The sequence below is a fragment of the Grampus griseus genome (genome assembly GCF_964374135.1).
Source record: "Grampus griseus genome assembly, chromosome: 8".
In the NCBI taxonomy this organism is placed as follows: domain Eukaryota; kingdom Metazoa; phylum Chordata; class Mammalia; order Artiodactyla; family Delphinidae; genus Grampus; species Grampus griseus.
The window spans coordinates 61,890,247-61,914,189 of NC_139002.1; the positions used below are offsets into that span (position 1 = coordinate 61,890,247).

Below are 23,943 nucleotides of genomic sequence, written 5' to 3' on the forward strand. Positions count from 1 at the left end.
CAAATAAGCACTCTTCATTTAAGATTGCCTGGACACCTGGGAAACAGTTCTTGGGCTATATATGACTATGGTAAAGTCAACATAGTCACACAATTGGTGTGGTGACCCACTAGCTGGAGGCCTTGAGAGATGCAATATTAGGGAAGTGAGAGATTGAAGAAGGAGAAGATGCACAATGTGACATGTTCAATCTCACAAAGTTTCATTCAACAATTATTAAATATTAGAAACTGAACATACAAAAATAAAAGAAAAACTCTTTCCTTTGTTTTCTCATTCATTCATTCAACTGTTTGCTATAATGAGTACACATATCTTCTTTTAATGGACTTGTGCACCACAGCTATGGGTGCACACAGTTGGTATAAGGTATAAGGCCATGAACAAGACACATATGATTGAATACAATAAAGTCACAGGTAGAGTATTGGAATTGTCAATTTAGGTCCCTCAGAGGTCAGCATGGATGAGAGTCCATAAAAGCTCTGAAGGTACCTAATTTAGTTTCCGCATGGGATGGGGCAGGAGGCAGAGAAGGCTTCCTGAAGGACGTAACTCATGATATTTGAACGATGAACAGAAGTTAGTAAGGCACAGTACTGAGGAGGATGGAAGGTGGAGCAGGAAAACTTTGTCAGATGTCACTTCCTTAATCCTGTGGTCCACTGAGTTAAGAATACCACCAGGCTCTCCTAACACCATAGCTGGGAACAAGTCTTACAGGATTGCATCCTTTTACATCATTTTATATATTAACAGGAAAGCAGTCTCATCTGTGATGCTGGGGCCACCCTACAACCATACAATGGAACCCCCTGCCACCTTGTCCTGGTGGGTATTCCAGGTTTGCAATCTTCACATCTTTGGCTGGTTACCTCACTGAACATCATGTATACCATAGCCCTGTTAGAAAACACCCTCATAGTGACTGTAATTTGGATGGATTCCACCCTACAAGAGCCCATGTACTGCTCCCTGTATATTCTGGCTGCTGTGGACATTGTTATGGCCTCCTCGGTAGTGCCCAAGATGGTGAGCATTTTCTCCTTAGGAGACAGCTTCATCAACTTTAATGCTTGTTTCACTCAGATGTATTTTGTCCATGCAGCCACAGCTGTGGAGACAGGGCTGCTACTGGCCATGGCTTTTTGCTATGTGGCCATCTGTAAGCCCCTGCACTACAAGAGAATTCTCACACCTCAAGTGATACTGGGAATGAGTGTGATCATCACCATCAGAGCTATCATATTCATGACTCCATTGAGTTGGATGGTGAGTCATCTGCCTTTCTGTGGCTCCAATGTGGTTCTCCATTCCTACTGTGAGCACATAGCTGTGGCCAAGTTGGCATATGCCCACCCCATGCCCAGTAGTCTCTACAGCTTGATTGGTTCCATTACTGTGAAAACCCACAGAACCTCCATTACTGTGGGTTCTGATGTGGCCTTTATCGCTGCCTCCTATAACTTGATTCTTCAGGCAGTATTTGGTCTCTCCGCAAAGAATGCTCAGTTGAAAGCATTAAGCACATGCGGCTCCCACGTCGGGGTTATGGCTCTGTACTACCTACCTGGGATGGCATCCATCTATGTGGCCTGGCTAGGGAAGGACACAGTGCCTTTGCACATCCAGGTGCTGGTAGCTGACTTGTACCTGATCATCCCACCAACCTCAAACCCCATCATCTATGCCCTGAGAACCAAACAAATAAGGGAGCGAACATGGAGCTTGCTGACGCACTGCCTCTTTAACCACTCCAACCTGGGTTCATGAACACAAAGTCTGTTCAGACCTTGAGCATTCCAGCCAAGTTCAAAGATGCCTGAGAGGTCTGTGGAGCTGGTTTGGTTCACCTGGTACCTGGTACTTCTAAGATGAAGCTGTAAAGGGTAACTTTGCCTAAATTTTCAATTTTTAGCAAGGATAGAAAAGAAATAATTTTCTGACAATGGTTTTATGGTTTCAATTAACTAGTATCTGAATCAGAGGTAAGTTTGGGAAGAGAATATAGATTTGGGATTTTCCCTTCCTGACCTACACTTCCAACTTAGTATCCTACCAGTCCCTCTGCAGAAGAAACCAACTGTTAGGTACCCCTATACCTGATTGATTTTCTCACAACTGTTCATCTCCTTATGTTATTATATGGAAGCTACTGTTAATATATGTGACCCTGACCTCTGGCCCATTGATGAATCCACTCAACTTGGGTCATGTGCTCACACCTGGACCAGAGTCTGTCTCCAGTCAAAATGGATCCCAGTTTATCTGAGGAGATACAAACTTGGGGTCACTGATGGTGGCCATTTTCCAAAACACGAACTTGGAAAGAGAAATCTGTTCCACAGCAAGAGAAACAGATTAGCAAAATGGGATGAAGAAACTGAGTCTCTGGTTCCAATTCATTTTGAACACCTAGGTACACCCCTGTTATTAAGTTCTGTAAGATATACCTCTATAGCCTTTTAATATCCCCACTATTGTTAAGCTAGCTGTAATCAGTATACTAATCACCAGCTTTTTGTTTCTAAGCAACAGAAGCTAAAGCAACGTGAGTTTGGTTTTGACATCTATCTCTTTGCTTCTTAGTCCTGCCTGTGTAACTAAACTGTAAGATACAAAATAGAGGGATCAAATATAACACAGGTCTTTCTTCTTTTGGACATCTCTAAGGAGGTATGCTCTGGGATAAAAAGTTAATAGAGAACAATAATAATAATGAAGTTGAAATATCACCACTCTTTCCAGGTCATCAGATAATTCATTGGTTTTTGTTTTTATTTTTCCCCTTTCAGAAAGTCTTAAACTGAATAATCAGTATATGTTAAAAGAAAGAGATTTTATATGTAAGAGATACATATATTTGACCCTGGTATATTTGAAAATCTTAAGATAATTTCCCAGTAAGTGTTGACAGCAAGTTATTGTATTTGAGTCTTAATATCTCCTTTCTACTGATGAGGAAACAACACTAATTCATAGAGGATATTGAAGATAAAATAATGAATGGAAAGCACATAAAACAATACCTGAATTACTGTATATACTTTAAAAATATACCCAGTAAATTTCTAATTCCATAATTTTAAAGGGTAGCCCTAGGCACTATTGAAACTGTATTCCTGCGTAGATCAGCATTCATGTAGTAACTGTTCCAGAGGGATCTCATGCTTAACAACTTAGCATCCATACTCTTTGCTAATATTGATATTTACCTACCTAGAATGTATTCTATTTCTGAATATCAGAGAAGTAGGAATCAACCTCTCAAAATCAGATAACAATGCACTGAGTTCCCAAAGAGTAGAAAAAAGAAACTCTCCTTCAACCCCATAACATAAAACCAAATCAAGATCGTGAGATGGTTAAGCGTATTTGATAAGATTTCAATTTAGTCACACTATTCTTTCTCTACAAGCAACCCAATGATTTGGCTATGCCCATTTAATCAACGAGTTATCAGACGCATTAAAGCATCTGATGGAAAGTGACAAAGGGATAGTCCAGCCTGCATTCAAAACAGAAATTTCTTTTCGGCATTTCAATCAGAAGCCTGCCCTGCCAGCTTTGTGTTTCATTCACGCCAGTACTCACTGAAACTAGCTGAGACCCACCGTTGGTACTCAAATATTGAACTTCATACTTCCCAAAATGGACTGGTTCTCTGCCATGGCTGCCCCAAACAGAAAAACCTGCGCTTCTCCCAATATATTCAGATACGACCCCTGCCCAGCACGTGAAGCAACGTGTGCTCATTTAACTAGAGCCTGGGAGCAACAGTGGACTCTGTGTTAGGATTCTTGAGATTACAGCCAATCCTCCTTGGAAAAAAGAGAGATTGGATTTCCTGTGGGGAGTTGCTACCCCAAGGTTTGCCCGCTGTATCCACCTTTCGCAGGACCCAAGCATTTTACCCTTTGAATAGCCTTTCCCCTCAAGGCTCAGGCATTGCACCCCTTGGTTTCTTTGCCAGCAAAACAAGGATGGGCAAAGTTCACCCCTGCCTTGTAGTGAATTATCACACCAAGTTGGAGGTACAACCCTAGGCATTCCAGGGAGCGGTGCAGGCACTCTGCCCTCCACATGGCTACCTGCCTTGTCCCCTTCAGGACCACTTTTGTAATTAGCCATCAAATCAGTTTCTGAACAGGACTGTAATTAAATAACATCCAGTCTTTCATGCCCCTATGAGGCAAGAAGATCTTATTTTCGTTTTGATTCTAGGTATATGAATGAAAGTTCCCTCACTTAAATATGTAGACATGCACACACACACACACACACACACACACACACACACACACACACACAATGCTAGACTTGGGCTACATTGGTGAAGCAGACAAATAAGGTTCTTGTTCTTAGAAAGGAAGTGTAAGCAACTACCCTAGAGAAAAGGATTTTCATACACTTAAGACCTTTTATCTTTTTGCCTGGTCTTAAAAATCAGACATTATGATAACACATAATATATTTAACCTTGTAATTCTTTTAACAAGTAATCACAGCACCCAAATCAGCTTATAAATGTAAAAACAAAAACAAAAACCCAAAGAGCACATTACAAATAATGCCATTCCACTCCTTAATTCATTCTAGGTTTGAATGAATTTATCACCTAATAATTCTTTTTTAGGAACCTTCCAAGATTTGGCCTAATAAAACCACAGAAAAGAACACTGATGCAGTTCCTAGACTCTCTGTTAAGTTTCCATGGACATAGCTGGAAGCACTTCCTAAAGATCTATTTCTCAAGTCTATACACACTTCCCCAGGGAGTCCCCGTGCCCTGCCCTGCTCCCCTACACACACAAAGATATATGGTCCCTCTAATGTAGGTCTGTTCAACCCTTTGTCAATACCAGGTCTGTGACTTACCAGTTCATTTCCCTCCAGGCGGATGATAGCAAGTTCTCCCCTTCTACTGCTAATGCTCAAGGAGCAACTTGGAAGCATGGTGGGAGGAATGAGTTTATTTCTCCACTTTGGCCTGTTTCACCTCCTTCATATGTGAACAACCAACACAATTAAGGTAGAAAGACAATTTTTGCTATTCTTTATTACAGGAATGATTTTGCTTCTGCCTGTACCTAACCTAGTATCTACTTTGCTGCCCAATCCTAACTCAACAGTCACTACTTTCAAGCTTAGACTACATCAGAGGTTGTGTTACACAGCATCACAGTGACAATACATAATGTATATATTGTAGCCCCTCACAACAGGCAAAACCCATAGTTCTCATATGCTTGCTTTACAGTTTGTTTCCAGCACAATCATTCCCACATCACACTTTTAAGACCGGTAATGAATTATTTTCGTCACATACAACAATCACTCTGAAGGGCCAATAGCCCAGATATACAGTCTTAATTCCCTTTCATTATCATATATGGCTTTTTCTGCCTAGTCCTATTCTTCCTCCCCACACCTCCCTCCTGCTTTATTCCTTCTGTCACAGATTTAGGGAAGAGAAAGGCAGAATATTTACCAGAACCATGAAGATTCCCTTGGTGACAAACAAAGATCCAAACTTTAGCCCAATGAGCTTGTGGGTGAGCCTTCCTTTCAGTGCATTTGTTTTACATTTGTCTTTGTATTATTTCCATTCTCTACCCTAATGTCACAGTCCCTGTTCTAACCCAAAGACAAACACATATAATAGACGCTCAATATATTACCGTGGCCCGGAGTTGGCCAGGGCATGGGTATCTTTTGGTCTAAAAGGACAGGACTGTCAGGAGAGGCCCTAAGAAGCTAAGGCAGTGCTGCAAAGATGCTGTAAAAAGGTGAGATGGGAAGGTTGCCACCACAGGCAAAATTCATGGCTTGCCTTCCCTGTCCCTGAGAAAGGAACAAAAGTACGGGATGGAACTGAGATCTTCACAACAATCCTGCGAGGTAGGAGAGTATGCAGTTACTATACCCATTTTCCCATTGAGGACACTTAAAATCTTTCAAACATTGGGGTGTTTCAGACCTGAATGTAATGAATGATATGCAGACATGTGACCTGAGAAGTGAGTCTGTCAGTCTGGTTTCATTTGAATGTGAGAAATACTTTATGATCTATACACTCTTCTTTCCATCAGCTTTGTTAGAAATAACTGACTGCGCTAAGGCCATTTCAGTCTCTTCATCCATGAAGTGAAAATAGAAACAAGGCGCACAGGTTTTCCGATTCTGACATTTAGAGAAAAGGGCAGGACCAGGACACAGCTCTCATTACAGTCTGAGATTAGTGACTTGCCCAGCTTGTGCTCAGAGAGGAGATGGCCACTGGGGCGGTCTGGGCAATTGGTGATGCATTTCTCTAGCTGGGAGGTCAGAGAGTTGGGGTGAAATATGGGTGCTCAGAGGCACCTCAGTACACCTCAGGTGAAGCATCCTCCTGCTGCTATCAGCACAGCAACCAGCTCTGGACACGGACAGTATTCTTCTGGCTTGTCGGTAAACCTGACCCAATGGGTTTCCTGAAGATCGGATCTAATTCATCACCCTCACTGAATTATGGCACTGACAGGGACGGGGAAGAGGGGCGTGACCTGCAGAAAGCACTATCCTGGTCCTTAGAGCCGCTGTGATCCTCACCAAAAGCCTTGTCATACTTCCCGCGGGGGTGCGATGCTCCTTTTGCCGAGCCTCAGCTTTTTAACATGAGTGGTTTAGTGGGAGACTGGCCCGGTAGCGACACACCACTGGGTCAGGCAGAGGAATCCCTGGGTTCCAGGCTCAGCTCAGTTCCAGGGGACACTCATCAGGGGCAGGGTCCTCCAAGACCCCTGCGGGCCAGGCGACATTCCAAGGCCTCTGGGTAAAATGGTGGCTCTCTTAGTCGTCCCCGTCCAGGGAGCAGATGGCCAGGGGAGCGGTGTTGTTGGCTCCGATGCTGTAGCAAGGACTGAAATAGGGCAGGAGGCGCCCAGGGAAGGGATAGTGGGGGAAAGTGAAAATGTGGGAGCCGCTGTCAGTCACGTTGTAGAAGGAGATATCATGGGCCTCATAATCCAGGAAGACTCCCACCCGGCGGGGAGGGACGGGCAAGGACAGGAGTGGGTATTCGTCGGTGCCTGCCCGGTACTCATCGCCCTTCCTCAGCCTGATCACCCAGAATCCGTAGTGGGGGGATAAATAGACCACCTCCTTCCGGTCTACATTTTCCTTACACACTCCCAGGCCCCATTCAGACCTGTCTCCCACCTCCACCTCCCAGTAGTGCCGACCCGAGGAGATGCACTGACTGCCCAGGACGATATTGTAGCGGTAAAATCTCTCAGGATTGTCGGGCAGCTTCTGCTTGGTGTCTCCATAGCGCACGCATTTTCTGTCCTCAGACACGATGAGGCGAGAATAAGCAGTGTCTGGATCCAGCCGCACATCCGCTAGGGAAAAAGATCCTGGTTGGTACCCTGACACAGAGCGAGGGGGCCTGGGCGAGGTCTCTGCGATAGATACAGCCAGCGATTTCCTCAGTGGCGGGTGGGCGATGGGCATCCAGAGGGCACTGAGCCATTTCATTTCTCCGGGAGGGGTCCCGCCCCCCGCTCATCACAATCCCGCCGAGCGTTCATTACCTGCATACGTCTTCAGGATCTCTCTGAGCCCCAGCACACGGCAGTCCGTCTTCAGCTCCAGCGAGACTGGTTCTGGTCTCTGCAGGCTCCAAGACTTGCTCCTGATAGAGAGGGGTAGGCCTTGGGGCCAGAAGTCCTGGCTCTGCCACACGGGCCTTCCCTTAGTACAGGGAAGGGGGCTTGGCCAGGGACGGGGTCAGCGAGGTGCCCCTCCCCAGCGATACCAGGCAGAGCAGAGATGTGATGATTATTTGACTGAGCTGAACGGCTTGTGGCACAGAGAGAATATTCACATACCTAGGCCATGGGAAGGGTTAGGTGTGAATCTGACACTGGGAGAGGAAGAGGTGTACTGCAGAGAAGGGCCCATATGCAGACTCAGAGCACCGATGCTACTGGAGACAGCTGCAGTCTTCTCCCCTCCTTGGGCCATCTACTTGAAACCATACATTATAGCTCTACCTGAAACTCTTATTGGTAATGCTTGAAATGAATTTGGCCAAGCACAAAGAAGAAAAAAGAAAGATGCTGAAAGCTTCCTTAGCCAATACAATGGAAGGGGCAGAAGATTACGAACCAGCACCCACTTTTCTGTAGGTACTTGGTCTACGTTCCTTCCCCACTTCTGGCTCTGGCCAGGACCCACTTTCTCTTACAGGGCTGTCGAGGGGCTCCAGAGATGGAAACATACCTGTTTAAGACTTCCTGAATACCCTAGAAGGAGAAAAAGATATGCAGCACATGAGTATGCCCCATTCCTTGGAGGGACCAGACAGACACAGAGCTGTAGGAGGGAGTTTCTCCGAGGGAAGGGGAAGGCAGAGAGCAAAGCTGGAGAGAAGGCGTGTAGAGGGAGCGGGAGAGAAGCCTACAGGAGGCAGGCAGGGCAGGCTGAGCCCTGGCTTCACTGGCCAACTTCGGGCTCCATCTCAACTCTCTGGCCAGAGGGAGGGACGGGTATGATGTGAGGGCCGCCTAGACAATGTCCCTCTAGGAGGCCACGAGGTCATCCACCCAACCAGGGGTAGGGGAACAGCCGGCATTAGCAGCGGGTATACGGAATCCATATCTGGCAGGCTGAGTGCTGACAGGTCCCACTGAAGACGAGGTCCCCCCTCTCCTACAGTCCCAGGCCACCCTCAGCTCTTGCTCAGACTTCCCAGGAAAGCCTGCCCCTCACCTGCAGCATCCAGCGGACAGGCCTCTGAGACCTTTCTTCCAGCTCTGCGATCATCCTCCACAGGACCCGGCTCTGCTGGATGAGTGCGTTGTGACTCACCCCCAGTTTCTGCGTGGTCTCCCCTTCCTCCTGCTCCAGGCTGGCCAGAGCGGCGGCGGCCTCTACTTCCAGCCGCCGACCTGGTGGCTGTTTTTTCTTTAGTAATCGCCGGTACTTCTCAAACTCCCATATGATGCTCTGCTTTCGGGTTTCCACCTGTATCTGTAAAGCCAAGATCAGAAATCAGCACGGATACTGGTCGTGTAAGGGCCACCCAGGATTGAGGACGCTGGTATGTGCACACACACACGCACTCTGGAATGTCCTGGTACCAACTGTGTGCCAGGCACTGTAGAGGCACAGACAAAGGATATGATTTTTCCTAACTTCCTGTTCCCACAGCTCCAGTACATGCTCCTCAGTCCCTATTACTAACTCTTGTTGACCCCAGGAGGGCCCAGGATATTACCTTTGCACTATATATTCCAGACTATTTTCCATTTTCAGAATAATATATTCTATTTTCAGAATAATGACCAGGCAGTGTAACAACTACACTGTCAGACGATTTTGTTTCTTACTGGTATTGTATCAATTCTATATGCTGTTTTAGACTGATTCAGTGTTACCTTCCATCGATCACAAGTTCTGATAGTTTGATATTTGTGGGCCTTGGGTTTATTTCTGAAGTGATTTTCCACTATTTTAATAACTTAACTTTTAGTAAATATGCTTTAGCTGAGGAAAGAGAAACAGAAGCTATGCTTTACTAAGCATTATACAAGTCATACCTCTGTGAGCTAAAGCATATGTAAGGTGTGTACTTTTCCTTTCTCACATATGAGGAGAGCCCAGAAGTTATCTCTACATCACATTCAAGAAACTGGAAGTGAGTGGTCCCAAGGCCAGCTGAAGGCCACACACCTAGTAGAGAAAGCGGGCATGAGGACCCCAGGCTCTCTGACCTCAAACCCCACATTCTGCCTCACAGAGATGAGGAAGGTGCCATGGGCCAGCTTCAGGACAACACAGGGACCACACGTCTGTGCCTCCTTTCCCCAGGGGGCAACTTGCCTTCCAGTTTGCAGTTCGTTTCCTCTCACCAACTTCCAGCTTCCAGGCCTCTTCTTGCTCTTTCCTCAGATGTTCCAAAGCCTCATGGAGTTTCCACTGAAGGAGACAAAAACCTCATGAGGACACCTCGGGCAGCCTGGGTGGATAGCCAGGCTTCCTAGCATTGGTAGGTGATGGGAAAACAAGCATCCCTCAGGGGGTGGGCCAGAATGCATGCTGGGAGAAAAGGGAACACCACAGAGGGAGCAGATTCCTGCCCAGATTACATCCAAGGTCTCTCAATCTGAGAATCATTTCAACTCCCACAGTCTCTAAGTTTCTGTAAAGCAGGAGAAAAGGTCCATTTCCAACCTGGCCAGAAAACTATCTCGGACTTTTCCTATCCATGCCTCTTTTTATCCTTATCTGCTTTGTTATCCTACAGCCTCCTAAACCTTGTTATTCAAAGTGTGGTCCACGTGTGTCAGCAGCATCAACATCACCTGGGAGCTTGTTAGCAATGCAGGATCTTGGGCTTCACCCCAGACCTCCTGAATTTTAGCAAGACCCTTGTGTGGTTCATATGCACCCTAAAGATAAGAAGTACCATCCTAGACTCTAATGCAAGAGATGACTACTGGGAAGCATACAGTAATCTCATAATAATATGGACCATTTTATTAAAGATGTACCAACAAAACTGAGGCTTAGAGAGTGACCTACGCAAAGTCACTCATCTAGTAAATGGTTGGGCTGGGATTTAACCCAGCTCTTTAACTCTTATGCCTATGGTATACTGCCTCCCTATTCTAATACTTGCAAAACAAAATAAATAAATACTTTTAATTTTTCAGAAATTCTTTTTGCATAGGAAAACAGCTAATTCAGGGGATTCATCTTACAATTTTACCTTCTAATCTCAACTTCAAGAAAGAGAATTAAGACCAGTACAGGATCAATGGATCACAGAATCATTGGGATAGTGATTCCAATAAAGATATGTCAGCATGGACATCTACGGAAAATATAAGAAGTTAGAAGTTGATAGGATAGCTATAAAAAAGGAGCAGTGGGTGTCAGAGATGGCTCCCCCTATTGCCCCCAATAAATAGAAGGTAAGGAGAAGAGAAAGCACAGTGGCTGAAGAGTAAGAAGGCCTTTGATCTTCCTTTAATTAACTTAAGTCAGAAGGGTCCCTACAACATTAGATTAGACAATCTCACTCAATCCTAAATGACTCAGCCACGGTCCCTTCTAGCTCTAAAACCAATGATCATGATCTCAAATTTCTAAGCCTTTGTTTTGTCTATAAAATGAGGAGTTTAAAGTGACTCACCTGATGTTCAATGATTATCTGTGGCATTGCTAGGAGGAGTTTGCACGTTCTGATAGGTACAGACTTGACCACCTCATCCAAGGCGCCCAGAACCCCAACTAGACCAAAATGGTCTCCCTCAAATTCTTAGTAAGGAAAGCAAGTTTGGGTTAGGCATTAAACCTGTTGGGACTGGGGTGAGGTGTGAAAGTGGGAAAGAAGGAAGTCAAAGGAGGTCACAAACGTAAGGAGAGGTACAGCTCACGGGTCCCTGGGATCTGGGGGTGCGAGAAGCCAAAGGAATCAGCTCTCATTTTGTCTCTGGGGTCCCTGGTCAAGTTCTTGATCTAGAGATAGCCAAGTGAAGGGCAGGGGAGAGACTGGGGGGAGCTGGCCTTAATCTCCCACCTTATAATCCCAGGCGACATCCTCCATGGGCACGACACTGTGGGCCTCGTGCTCGGGGGACCGGCCACAGGCCTCGCACACGATCAGGCCATCCTCTTTGCAGAACATCTTTAGCTGCTCCTCGTGGGTCTCGCACACGTCGCCCTTCAGCCCCATTCCTGGATGCAGCCCTAGCCGTCGGACTTTTTCTACAACGTTGGCCAGCTGCCAATTAGGCCGCAGGTTCCTTGGCTGGACGGGAGCCCGGCAGAGGGGACACGAGTAACCCCAGTTCTGGGATTCTCCTGGGACCTCCCAGAGCCCAGAGAGACAGTTGTGGCAGAAGCTGTGGCCACAGTCGATGCTCACGGGCTCTTTCAGGAAGGTCATGCAGATGGGACAGGCCACTTCTTCTACAACGGCTTCCACCAATGCTGCAGGATCCATGGCTCCTGTCACACCCTCCTCAGAATATGAATAAAACCAGGCGGAGCCACTGAAGGCTGAGAAGAAGGAAAGAAACCCAAATAAGGGATAAAAGAGCAGAAGAGCAGAGGGATAGGTAAAAGGGATAAGTAGTGACTGAAAAAAATAACTTCCTCTTTTGGATCCTTTATGAACCCTGTTTAATAAGCTCTGGCCTTCCCAACTGAATCCACTGGGTCACGTTTCTCACGCCACGGAAGGGACATCTGGGGATGCCTGAATGTTGGGATGCTGGGAATTCTCAGTTCCCATTCACCTGGTCATCTCTGACCCTCCTGTGGGTTCGCTCGCCAGCCCATTCTCACTCCACCTCCATTGTGCTCTCGAAATCAGCACTGTTTCTCTTGAACTTCGTGTGGTTTCACTCTCCAAAATAAGGCCAGAAATACCCACCTTCCTCACTCTCTAGGATGTTTCTATGTATATTTATGTACGTCAAGGTGCAGAAAAGGTAATATGCCAGAAGCCCATGGCCTATATGCTCAATTTGTTTTCTTGTGTTGCACACTGAAGTGTAAGGTATAAGGGAACCAGCAACTCTCCCCAGTCCTGTAAACCTCTGTCCACTTCTCCAGCACTAACAACCGCTAAGATGCCAAGACACTCTCCTCAGTGATACATTAGGAGCAGATATGGACAAACAGCCCTTGGAAGATAAAAACAAAGGTCATCTGATGATAATTAAACCCATATTGATGAATCCACTACTCCAGCAAGAAACCTGAGATTTCTGCTAGGGCCATATGCGGGCACAGAACTTGAATGACCAATGGCAGGCTCTTGGTACAGTTGACAATGTTTATTTGTTCACCATGCAAGTCTGTGTTACCAGTTAGTCTATAAAGGGAAAAGCCCTGATGGTCTTAGTCATCATTGTATCCTTAGGACCTAAAAAGTGCCTGTCATGCAGTTATTGCTGAATAAGCATTTGCTGAAGGAATAAAGGAGCTAGACACAGAAAACAGTTCTAAAACCCAAAATGCTTTTATAATTAAGTTAGGGAGTTGAGAGCATATTATACATTAATAATAAAAGCGAGCACTCCTTGCGTACACTATATGCCAGGCACTCTTCTGAGCATTTTACATGGATTGGCTCAATGTATTTCAAAACCCTAAGTAGAAACCATTATTCTACCCTCCCCTCATTTAGCAGATGCTTGGTCCTGGGCTCTGCCATTCTATCTTGGGCAAAGTACTTAACCTCTCCAGCTGCAAAGTATAATAAAAATTCAAGAGGAGAGAGAAATCACTGTGGTTTAATGGTAGTCCTGTGAGGTTTCCTGAAGGAAGTGGGGCAGTAGGTAGATTTTGCAGAACTGTCTGTTACAGGCCATCAGCAGGTCCTGCCTTCTCACTGGCCTCCCTGTCTCTTACTTTTCCTCCTCCCACTGTCACTACCAAACTGTAGGACCAATATCCTAAAACCTTGTTTTACTAAATCACTAACCTACTGAAGAGCCTATCCTGGTTCCCCAGCCCTCAGTCCAACAAGAAGCTCTCTCTTCACCCTGAAACAGCCCAGTCAAAGGAGGAACTTCCACATTTTCTCGCAGACCCCATGTCCATTCATTCCACCCACTTGGATTCCTGCTGTCCTCCCAGCTTGAAATGACTTCTCCAAATTCCTGCTCTTAATGTCATTTGACACATATGTGTTTATTGTCTTACTTCCCACAGTAGAAGTTTCATGAGGATACTGACATACTCTATTTTGTTCACGACCATATCCCTAAGGCCAGAAACAGTGCTCAAATATTTCTGAATACACGAGTATTAAATGTAAATGTTAAGGTCTAGCTGATAGTAGGCTGGATATGGACGAAATGTCAATATCCTCATCTACCACCACGGAGGGGCCCCAAGAACTACTACCTAAGGCTGACACAACAGAGGCTGATATCTATGATTTAAAGCTACAGAGATTAACAAAGAATTGAAAATAGCTACTGAAAAACTGAGAAGATGGTGGAGAAGGGAAGTGAGGTAAAGAAATATCAAAATGATTAATCAAGAAATGCGATGGAAGCACATTATTTAGATTTAGTAGGGTCATGAAAAGCTCTAAACATGAACAAGTTAAATGTAGTGGCCTCTGCAAAAGAGGATTTAGGGGCAGGCATCTATTGCCTTATTGTTTTGTTTTCATGATACACAGATTACTTTGACAAAACTTTAATTATTAAACATTTAATTGCTTCAACCGTGCGTTTGGCACAGTGGGAAGCCTTCTAGGAAAGACATTTGCGGGGGGTGGGGGGGGCGAAGCCGGGAAGAGACTCGAGAGGAGGGGCCAAAGTGGGAAGTGAGGAGGCGGTGACCTCCGGGGTTCGGGAGGAGAGAGGGGGAGGGTAACCTCCGGGCCACAGGACGCCGGGTAGGGCCCGAGGGTCCCGGGCGGGTGGGGGCAGAGTGAGGCTGACGGCCTGCAGGACCTCTGAAGAGGCACAACTGTCTACCCACCTCCCTTCTCAGCCGGGAGTAGCGCCCCGAGGCTGAAACCAAACGTGGAGACGCCCGCTTGGTTCCCACGGCCGAGTGTCCGCAGCTTCCGAACCGGCTGGCCCAGCCAGCCCGGCACTTACCGCCGGCTCGGAGACCTAGGCCTCAGCAGCACCCAGCTCCTTGGTTTCTCCTGCAGGATTCCGAGGCCCCGCCCACAGGGCCGGAGCCAATGAGCTCGCCGGCGGCATCTTTGTGGGAGCAGCCAATCACAGACAGGGAACAGGACACCCCCTAGCCAATCGGAGGAGGGGACAGGGCCCCGCACACCTCTTGGCCGGACGGCGTATTTTCTCTTCGGTTTTTCTGGCCTCTTCCCCCACTCAGAGCCCTCTAAACTGTAAGAGGGCCCAGGAGCCAGTCGAGGACGGGTCGAAGGGGTGAGGCCCTTGGATAAAGCCCCTCGGGCCATGCAGTAACAGAGGCCTAGCTGGCCCTCGGCTCAAAGAACCCCTTGCGCCTCACGCTTACGCTCTGGATGACTAGTGGCTCTTCAGAGCGAACCTTGTTCCTTCCGGGTCGTAGCCCCGGACCTAATGCTGTTCCTTTGCCAGTTTTCCACGTTAAACTCAGCAGCCTATGAGATCAGCCATGTCTGATTCTGAGACCCAATTTAGTGCGGGGCTGGGCACTGATAATGCAGTGGACTTTGCACTTTCCTGCAAGATGAGCGACCTCTCCTGGCTCCAGGATGCAGATGGTGGTTTCTCATAAAAAACCCTGGGTTTTCTTGGCAAGCTCTTATCCTTCAGTACTTCAGCAGGCAGTCTCTCATCACTATTGCCACATCCCCCCCCCCTTCAGAGTTAGAAGCAGATGGTGGGAACTGGCGGAGGAGAAGTGGAATTCCTCGTCTGAAACTGCTATGCAAATTGGAAAAAAATTTTAAACGAGCGGTGTTCGTCCCTCGCCTAAACACACAGACATGTGCACACGCAAAGTCATACTTAAGGCAGTGATTTCGGTTTTTCTTTGTAGTCTCTGCACCTTGTCCTTTTCCTGATACTTCAGTGTTTACTGAATAAGCAAATAAAGGCACATCCTGCCTGTGTGGAAAATAACCGGGAAATCCTCCAACTGAAGCCCAGTTTCAAATGATTTTCTTGTTGGGACTGATACTCTTTGGTTCTTCATGCCAATGTCAGGGCTCAGGCCATGGTTGAAATTCTGAAGGGTGAGGCCCAGAAAATTCCTGAAACAAATGGGACCATGAGCAAAAAAAGAAGAAAAGAGGTAGCTGAGGTCTGAGCTGTACCCTGTGTCTCACCTGGATCTGTAGGCACGGCTGCCTAACAGAGTAGTAAATGGATTAATCGGAACAAGCCACTTTAAACATTTATTGAGCATTCACTTTTTGCACTTTGTGCTGGATGCTGGAATTACAACCATAGGCCACAGACTGTTTAAGGAACTCAAAATCAAGTTAGTTGTACAGTGAGCCCTTAAATATTGCAGGGGCCACCTGTACAGTCAAAAATATGCATATAACTTTTGACTCCCCCAAACCTTAACTGCTAGTAGCCTACAGTTGGCCTGAAATCTTACCAATAACATAAAACAGTCGATTAATACATATTTTGTTTGTATTATATGCTTATAATAAAGTAAACTAGAGAAAAAACGTTAGCAAGAAAATTATAAGGAAGAGAAAATGCATTTACTATACTGTACTATATCAACATCATAACTTTACATCTTCTGTTTAAAAGATGAATCACCAGTCTATCAGTACATACATCAATATTGTCTTATACAAAACACTGTAGATGTTATAGATATTATTAACACTAGACATAAAAAATGAAAAGATAATGTGAAAAAGAAATTAATATTTGTAGTTATAATAATTCATGCATTGATAACAAAGAAGCAGCAATATGATTGCTTTGTGGTAGCCTATATAATTGATATGATTGTTTCACCGTAGCCTAGCCTATACACTAATGAAGGAATCATTATAAAATTTTTATGGCATTCAGTATTATAGTCATATTAATAATATAGTATTGGAAACACTTTCATTTTTTAAAAAACAACTTAAATGTGATGATAGGCTGATATACAATTTCTCCATTTATGAGACAGACAGGTATATTGTATGATAATGTAATTCTTTGAAAGCGAAGTTGTAAATCAGTAAGAAAATTAACACATTAATTTTATATTAAATATCACTCACCTTATGCCTATGTAAGGATAGACTAGTATCTACATATAATTTATGCATTCATGACATACCTAACTTTTTCTTACTTTTTCAATATTTCCAGGCTACATGGTTCATCTGTGAGATTTTTCAAATTGTTGCAAATCTCCAAAACATTTTCTGATACATTTATTGAAAAACATCTGCATATAAGTGGACCCACACAATTCAAACCTGTGTTGTTCAAGGGTCGATTGCACTTCTCTGGAGCTTCTGTGAAGTTAAAGCAGTTAAAGGGGAGATCTTTTTCATTTGTAACTTGGCAATTTGTCCATAACTATGATTGACTCTCAAGGACCCTGGCAAAAGGGCACCTTAGTATTCCTGGGGGCGGGGGTTTGAGTTCCCGAGGAGAAAGCTGGACAGAGCACTTTTGAAGATACATCAGTGCAGTGCACAAGCACAGCAGCTCTTCTTCCTGGCCTCCATCAGGGTGCTTTGTTTGCTGTGAGAGGCAGACAGCTGTGTCCAGGTGAGGCTCTGTCTTGGATATAGCCCATGACTGTAACTACAGATTCCAACCCTCTGCCTGAATCCAAGATGGACCAGGACAACAAGTTGAGTGGCTAACTGTGGGATGAGCTCTCTCTGTGCTAAGGGAGAGGAGTGGCAGAGAATGGAGTCCCAGCTTCCCATGGTGATAACCTGCTTGATAATACACACTTTATTGACTTCCTTTCCTTCCATTTCTCACTTCTCAACACTCCTGATATTTCATCCTGGGATCACCTCCCAGATAAGCTACTTGAAATCAGATCCATGTTTCCAGTTTGTTTCTGGGACATCCACACTAAGACAAGTCAGATTATTTGCTAAGACAATTCTTAAATAATTTCTCCATGTTATCATAGTAATTATGAAAGTGTGATATTGGTGCAGGGTACCACTGGGCCAATGAATAGAAAAAAAAGCCCAGAAGCACACCCGTTCATATATGGCCAGTTGTTCTATGACAAAGGTAGTACTATAGAGCAATGAGGAAAGAAGGATATTTTTAATAAATGGTACTGGCGACACCAAATATCCATATGGAAAAGAATGAAACACGAACCCTAACCTCATATCACTCACATATGGATTGTAGCTATAACTATAAAAGTCAAAGCAATTAAACTTCCCAAAGTAATTTAAAAGAATATTTTCATGACCTCAGGTAGAGATTGATTCCTTAATGCCAGCAAATTCATCCATGAATATTTATTGAGTGCCTGCTATGTAACAGGCACTCTTTCAAGTGATCGAAATATATCAGTGAACAAAACAGAAAAATGCTTTTGTGGAGCTTACATGCTAGCTGGTATATTTTGGCATTACTTTAGCTGTCTAGATGCATACAGGATAGTTTATTTTTTATTGGAATTCAGAAATTTCATCTGAAATTAAGTATACATCTTTTATTTTATGAATGAGTGAGCATGTTGTATCTTAAGACAGGTTTTGGGCTTTTGGAAATTTTCTCCTAGTTATTTCCTTGACTGTTGATTTTACTCCATCTGCTCCATCCCCTCCTTCCTTTCCTTCTGGAATGCCTGTATTTTCCCCTCCATGTCTCTTACTTTTTCTTGCCCAAGTCTGTATATTTGCTGAAAAAGCAAAGAACTGTGCATGGCCAACTCGAGAGATTCTCCTAGAATGTTGTGCAGAAAGACAAAGGATACTCTGTTTCTATTCAGTGATTTGGTTTTGTTGTTGTTATTGTTGTTGTGTTTTACACCTTAGGGATTAAGGGATTCAAGAAAATACTCCTATCTCTTCCCACTCTTGGTTAAGAACCAACCAAGATTTCCCCATAAGATTTGCACACTCTGTTTTATTGTTATTATTTCAAATAATTCTTATTTTCTTGCACATTGCTTTTATTCAGTAGCAATCTGTTCATGTTTTAACACAACAGGATTTTCTCAGCTCTCACTGATGCTATGGATTTTTTTTTTTTTCTAAATTCTCCCAGTTCTGCCCTGTTTCCTGCTGGGCATTTGATGTGTTTTCTCATATTTGTTCCCTTTCTTCAAGCTCTGATATTTTCCACATTACTTGCTTCCTTTGTTTGCTCATGGTTATGAGAGATGATTTGATAAGTCACTGTTCTTAGCTGATGCAGGTTCTCATGGAGTTCTGCCTCCTTCTCAGTGAACATTAGATTGGGCGTCATCTTAGGAAGGTTATAAGGAACGGCACAGGTCAGCTGGCCAGCCCATACTCTTAAGTAAGGTAAGACCCATGGAGACATGAGGCAGAGCTCTTTCCACAGGGGCCAAATACTGGAGGCTCCGAAGTGAGGGTCTCTCAGCATGGTTTCATGAAAGCTTTCCTTCAAGGTAGGTTAGTTGCCTTCCACCTTACTCTGTACAGACTCATAGGAATCCCAAATTTTAGAAACAACTTTTGCTTTCTTTTGTGTGACAGGATTGTAGATTCTTACTGAATTTTATTTTATTTGAATTTTTTGACACACAAAATTAGAATCGAAGATGTGTTGCCATATTCCCAGAACCCTCCTGAGTGCAATGTTGAATCTTTTCTTCTTCTTCTTTCTTTCTTTCTTTCTTTGGCTGCGTTGGGTCTTCGTTGCTGTGCGCGGGCTTTCTCTAGTTGCGGTGAGTGAGGCTACTCTTCGTTTCGGTGCATGGGCTTGTCATTTCTCATTGCGGTGTCTTCTCTTGTTACGGAGCACAGGATCTAGGCACACGGGCTTTAGTAGTTGTGTCACGCAGGCTCAGTTGTTGTGGCTTGTGAGCTCTAGAGCGCAAGCTCAGTAGTCGTGGCGCACGGGCTTAGTTGCTCCACAGCATGTGGGATCTTCCCAGACCAGGGCTCAAACCTGTGTCTGCTGCATCAGCCGGCGGATTCTAAACCACTGCGCCACCAGGGAAGTCCTCTTGTTATTATTTTATAATGGGCTTCCTTTTTGCTACATAGCCTTGTATGGTCCCAAGATAGATAGATAGAAATATCAGGTGCAATCCTAGCACTGAGGATACAGTGATGATCAAGATATTCCTTGCTATCACTTGAGTTTGAGTTGAACAGGCATAATAACAAAAGAAACAATCAGTAAAATAAAAAGACAACTTATGGAACAGGAAAAAATATTTGCAAATCATCTATCTGATGAGAGTAATATCCAAAATATATAAGGAACTCATACTACTCAATAGCAAAAAACAAAAACAATCCCATTAAAAAGAACTTGGGCAAAGGACTTAAAACACATTTTTTCCCAAGAAAATATACAAATGGACAACAAGTAATGAAAAGGTGCTCAACATCACTAGTCATAAGGAGATACAATGAGATTATACCTTACATCTATTGGGTTGGCTATTATCAAAAAGACAAGAGATCAGTGTTGACAGGATGTGAAGAAAAGAAACCCTTGTGTACTGTTAGTGGGAATGTACATTAGTACAGCCACGATGGAAAACAGCATTGAGGTTTCTCAAAGATTAAAAAAGAAATAGAATTACCATATGATCCAGAAGTACCACTTCTGGGTATATATCTGAAGAAAATAAAATACTATCTGAAAAAGCTATCTGCACCGCCACATTCATAGCAGCATTATTTACAATAGCTAAGAAATGAAAACCACCTAAATGTCCACTGATGAATGAATAAAGCAAATGGACTTTCATTTCTATTCATTGGCCCAATTTTCTACCTTACACCAATATCACGCTTTCATAATTACTATAGCTTTATAATAAGTCTTGATATTTGATATAGCAAGTCTTCCCACATTGGTCCAATTCTTTAAGAGTGTTGTGGTTATTTTCAGCAATTTACATTTCACTATAAATTTTTAATTAAACTTATCAAGTTCTACAAAATGACCTGTTAGGATATTAATGAGATTGCATTGAATCTGTAGAAAAATTAGGGGAGATAATTAAATTCTTCAATTAAATTCTTAATATTATTGAGTTTTCCAATAAAAGAACATAGTTTATTCTTCCATTATTTAGATCTTCTTCAGTTTCTCTTAGGGATTCCTTCTGGTTTCTGTGTAGAAGTTTCTCTATATCCTTTACTGGATTTATTCTTAGATATATGACTTTTCCCTCCTATTGTAAATGCTGTTTTAATAAAAGCATGTCTATTTTATAAAGAAATACAGTGGAATTTTGTATATTGACTTTGTAATTTGCAATCTCTTTGTACTTATTAATTCTAATTATTTATCAATGGATTCTTTTGGATTTTTATACATATTCAGTCACTAATCCACAAATAATGATTATATTCGGTTGGCCAAAAAGTTCGTTTGGGTTTTCCATAACAGTTTATGGAAAAACCCAAACGAAGTTTTTGGCCAACTCAATATAATTTTTTTCTAACTCTCATGCTATATATTTCTTTTTCTTGCCTTAATACAAGTTATTAATGTAAAGAATCATTTCTAAAGCCATATTCTCTTTCATGAAGGCTGTCTGTGGCTTTGTATGGCCATGTCCATCAGTGTTTCCTAGCAAAAAACAAGGGAATTATTCATCTGCAAAAGGAATTTGGATACCCTTGGAAACAAGAGAACATTTTCTTACAGGAAAGATTTCCTTGTAGAAACAGTACCTACAGTGGAATCTAAGAATAGTTAATATGTAGAGGAGGGAAACAAAGAGGTTGACTATTCCAGCCAAAGCAAGTGCTTGGAAGTGGGTGTAAGAAAAGAGAACTTTCATTTGAGGAACTGAAAGAATGCCAGTGTAGGACCATATTGAGGGACAGCTGGTGGGTCATGATATGGAGCTGGGGAATTATTATCAGCAAGTTCATATAACTGAGCATCTCCTATGACAAGAATTTGAGTATATCCCTGGCCAGAAGTCTCCATTATTGGCTGGACCTTTTAACACTCTGTTTATGCTGAATGATTTTTTCCTTATTTCTTGTGAAAAATATTGAAACAAAAATATAGGGATATACTATTATTTTAAAAGTTCACCTTATGCAGTAAGATACTATTCTTGTGACTGTAACAAGTGAAAAAATGCTTGAAAAATTCCCATGAAAAATCTTCATTCAAAAATTGTGCCAACTTGGTGCTTGATGTTCCTAATAAAAATTTAAGGGGACCGGCCCATTAGACATGACTCAGTTGAAGTAACTGAATTGTGAGTTATGAGTGAACATCAGTAAGAGGACCAATAATTTCTGTATTAAGAGTGAATGAAAGAAGTCTATGTAAACCTCCCCTATTAAACGTACACATCAGTGTCCATCCCCCGCTATAAAAATAGGAGGATATGCTCTGTTTGGAACTATGAAGAATAATTAATCTCATAACATTAAAGTCTTTAAGTGAAACAAAGGGAAAAAAAGTAAAGTGATTACATCAAGATTAGGACCCAGAATAGATCTTCCTAAGGAAGGTTGTTTAAACAGATATCTGAAAGCTAAGAATTAAGAAAAACAGGAAGTGAGATGAGTATTTTTACCATGGGGAAAAACATATGCGAAAGCTGAAGGGTGAGAGAAAGCATGGTACATTGAAGCAGGGGGATAATTTCAGTGTGCCTGCTACTTGGCATGCAAAAAGGGAGGTAGAATGGTTGAAGATAGGGTGGAAATGTGCACTGAGATTGCACAAGAAGGTTTAAGAATTGGGTTATGGAGTGTGAACTTCAACTTTTCATTCTAAAGTCAATGGGGAAATGCTATGAACTGATTTGTGTTTGGAAGATCACACTGGCCACAGTGTGGACAGTGAATTGGTAGGAAAGATCTTCAATGAGGCTGACCAGTGAACAAGTTATTCTGATGGTCTAGGCAAGAGATTATCTTGGTTAGGAGGCAAAGGGGATGGAGAAAAATAATCTGATTCATGAGATATCCAGGATGTAAATTAAAGAGAACTTGGTGACTGATTGGATGGGATCAGAGAGAGGTAAGAGAGAGGGAGAAGGCAGAGATGAAGGCTTCTAGGTTCCTGGCTGGGGCAACAGAGTCATTTCTGTGACAGGGAACAAAAAATACAGATTGGGGGCAGAGACTGCAGATCAGAGATAATGAACTTAGTTGGAGGCACTGAGTTTGAGGTACCTGAAGGATGCTTAAATAGTGATGTCCAATAGACATTACCATGTCTGGAGTTCAGGATATTGGTTTTGCCTGTTTGGGTGATGCTATGGGAGCAATTACAATTTCTCATGGTCACTATAGAGGGGGAAGGACAGAGGGTTTACCTGGGTCACAGCGTTAATGAACTCCACTAGGAATATGAGAAATAAAGGACAGGGAGCCTCTCTACTAACTTCATCCTGTTGACATTTACTTGTGTTTAAGCTCCAAAATACAAATTTTAAAACTCTCCTTAGAGCTATCAATTCTTCATGTATTGCCCATTTCACTCTTTCTCTTCACGTACAAACTTCTCAAAATAGTGGTCTACATCCACTTTCTCCATTTCTTCCCAACTCACTCACTCCTCACTCTGCTGCATTCAGGACTCCACTCATACCAACGCACCTCAACAGTTCTTCCCAAGGTAACCAGTGGCTTTTTATTTTCAGTCCTCATACTATTTGATCTCTAAGCAGCCTTCTGCACTGCTGTCCACTCTTCCCCCTCAATGTATTTTCTTCCTTTGGCTGTTGTAGCACTATCTCAACTGGATTTCCTTCTATTTCATTGGCCCTTCCAGTTGTTTTGAGCAATAATAATGAACACAGTAATTTACTGGAGAATTGCTAGTATCTCATTTTATTTTTCACATCAAACTGAGGCTAAGGATGGTATGTGATTGAGCCCAGATTTGGACATAAGTCTGTTTCCTGATAGAGCCCCACATTTAAACAACCATTCTACACTGTCTCATTTGGGGGCGGGGGGCAGGAGAGCTATTATTAGCAGCCCGAGGGATAAAGAGTTGGCTTATTAGGGAGAGGGGTGTGAGCTAAGGAGCAGCCGTAGTGCAGTGGCAGGAGCTCACATTCAAGGTAAGTTAGGTCCTCGGTTCATCAACCTCAGTCAGTGCCCAAGTAGCCACGAGGCTGCAATTCACCTACATTACCATAAGGGGGCAGCATCAAGAAGCGAGAGGCAGTGCCTGAGCACAGGGCTGGATCCCCTAGGATAGTGCCTCTGAGAGTGAGCAGGCGTATTCACGTCTGTGTGCTTTTAGGTGTGCGCCCACGCCTCCATTCCAGTAGCTCCTTTCTTCCAGTGCAGGTTATCCCTCACCTCCACTGCATTACCCTTACCTC

At 43.6% G+C, this 23,943-nt stretch overlaps 2 protein-coding genes across 4 annotated transcripts; one reads left to right on the forward strand and one right to left on the reverse strand.

Annotated features, from left to right (window-relative positions):
- Window positions 1–778: 778 nt before the first annotated feature.
- On the forward strand, window positions 779–1,773 carry LOC309825690 (olfactory receptor 52I2-like; the record flags this gene model as incomplete). The annotated part of the gene is given in 2 exon segments (XM_082659325.1): window positions 779–821; window positions 824–1,773. Coding segments are annotated over 2 exon segments (993 nt in total).
- Window positions 1,774–5,395: 3,622 nt separating this feature from the next.
- Window positions 5,396–14,684, reverse strand: TRIM68 (tripartite motif containing 68). Of its 3 annotated transcripts, XM_082659320.1 has the most exons (8): window positions 14,619–14,684; window positions 11,570–12,051; window positions 9,868–9,963; window positions 8,755–9,015; window positions 8,266–8,288; window positions 7,575–7,675; window positions 7,242–7,382; window positions 5,396–6,901 (listed from the first exon to the last, which is right to left on the reverse strand). In XM_082659320.1, exons 2-8 carry the CDS (start codon window positions 11,993–11,995, stop codon window positions 6,738–6,740), a joined length of 1,212 nt encoding a protein of 403 aa, XP_082515446.1. In that variant the 5' UTR covers window positions 11,996–12,051; window positions 14,619–14,684; the 3' UTR covers window positions 5,396–6,737. The 3 variants fall into 3 exon arrangements, with proteins under 3 accessions (XP_082515446.1, XP_082515445.1, XP_082515447.1); XM_082659319.1 differs by having other exon boundaries at window positions 6,719–7,382; XM_082659321.1 differs by having other exon boundaries at window positions 6,719–7,382; window positions 14,497–14,634.
- Between the last annotated feature and the right edge of the window lie 9,259 nt (window positions 14,685–23,943).

Coding starts and splice junctions, on each gene's coding strand:
- TRIM68 (XM_082659319.1), bottom strand. CDS start 11,995: ATGGATCCTGCAGCATTGGTGGAAGCCGTTGTAGAAGAAGTGGCCTGT. Junction 9,964..11,569: donor ATGTCGCCTGGGATTATAAG/GTGGGAGATTAA, acceptor TGTCTCCTTCAG/TGGAAACTCCATGAGGCTTT. Junction 9,016..9,867: donor AACGAACTGCAAACTGGAAG/GCAAGTTGCCCC, acceptor TTGGCTTTACAG/ATACAGGTGGAAACCCGAAA.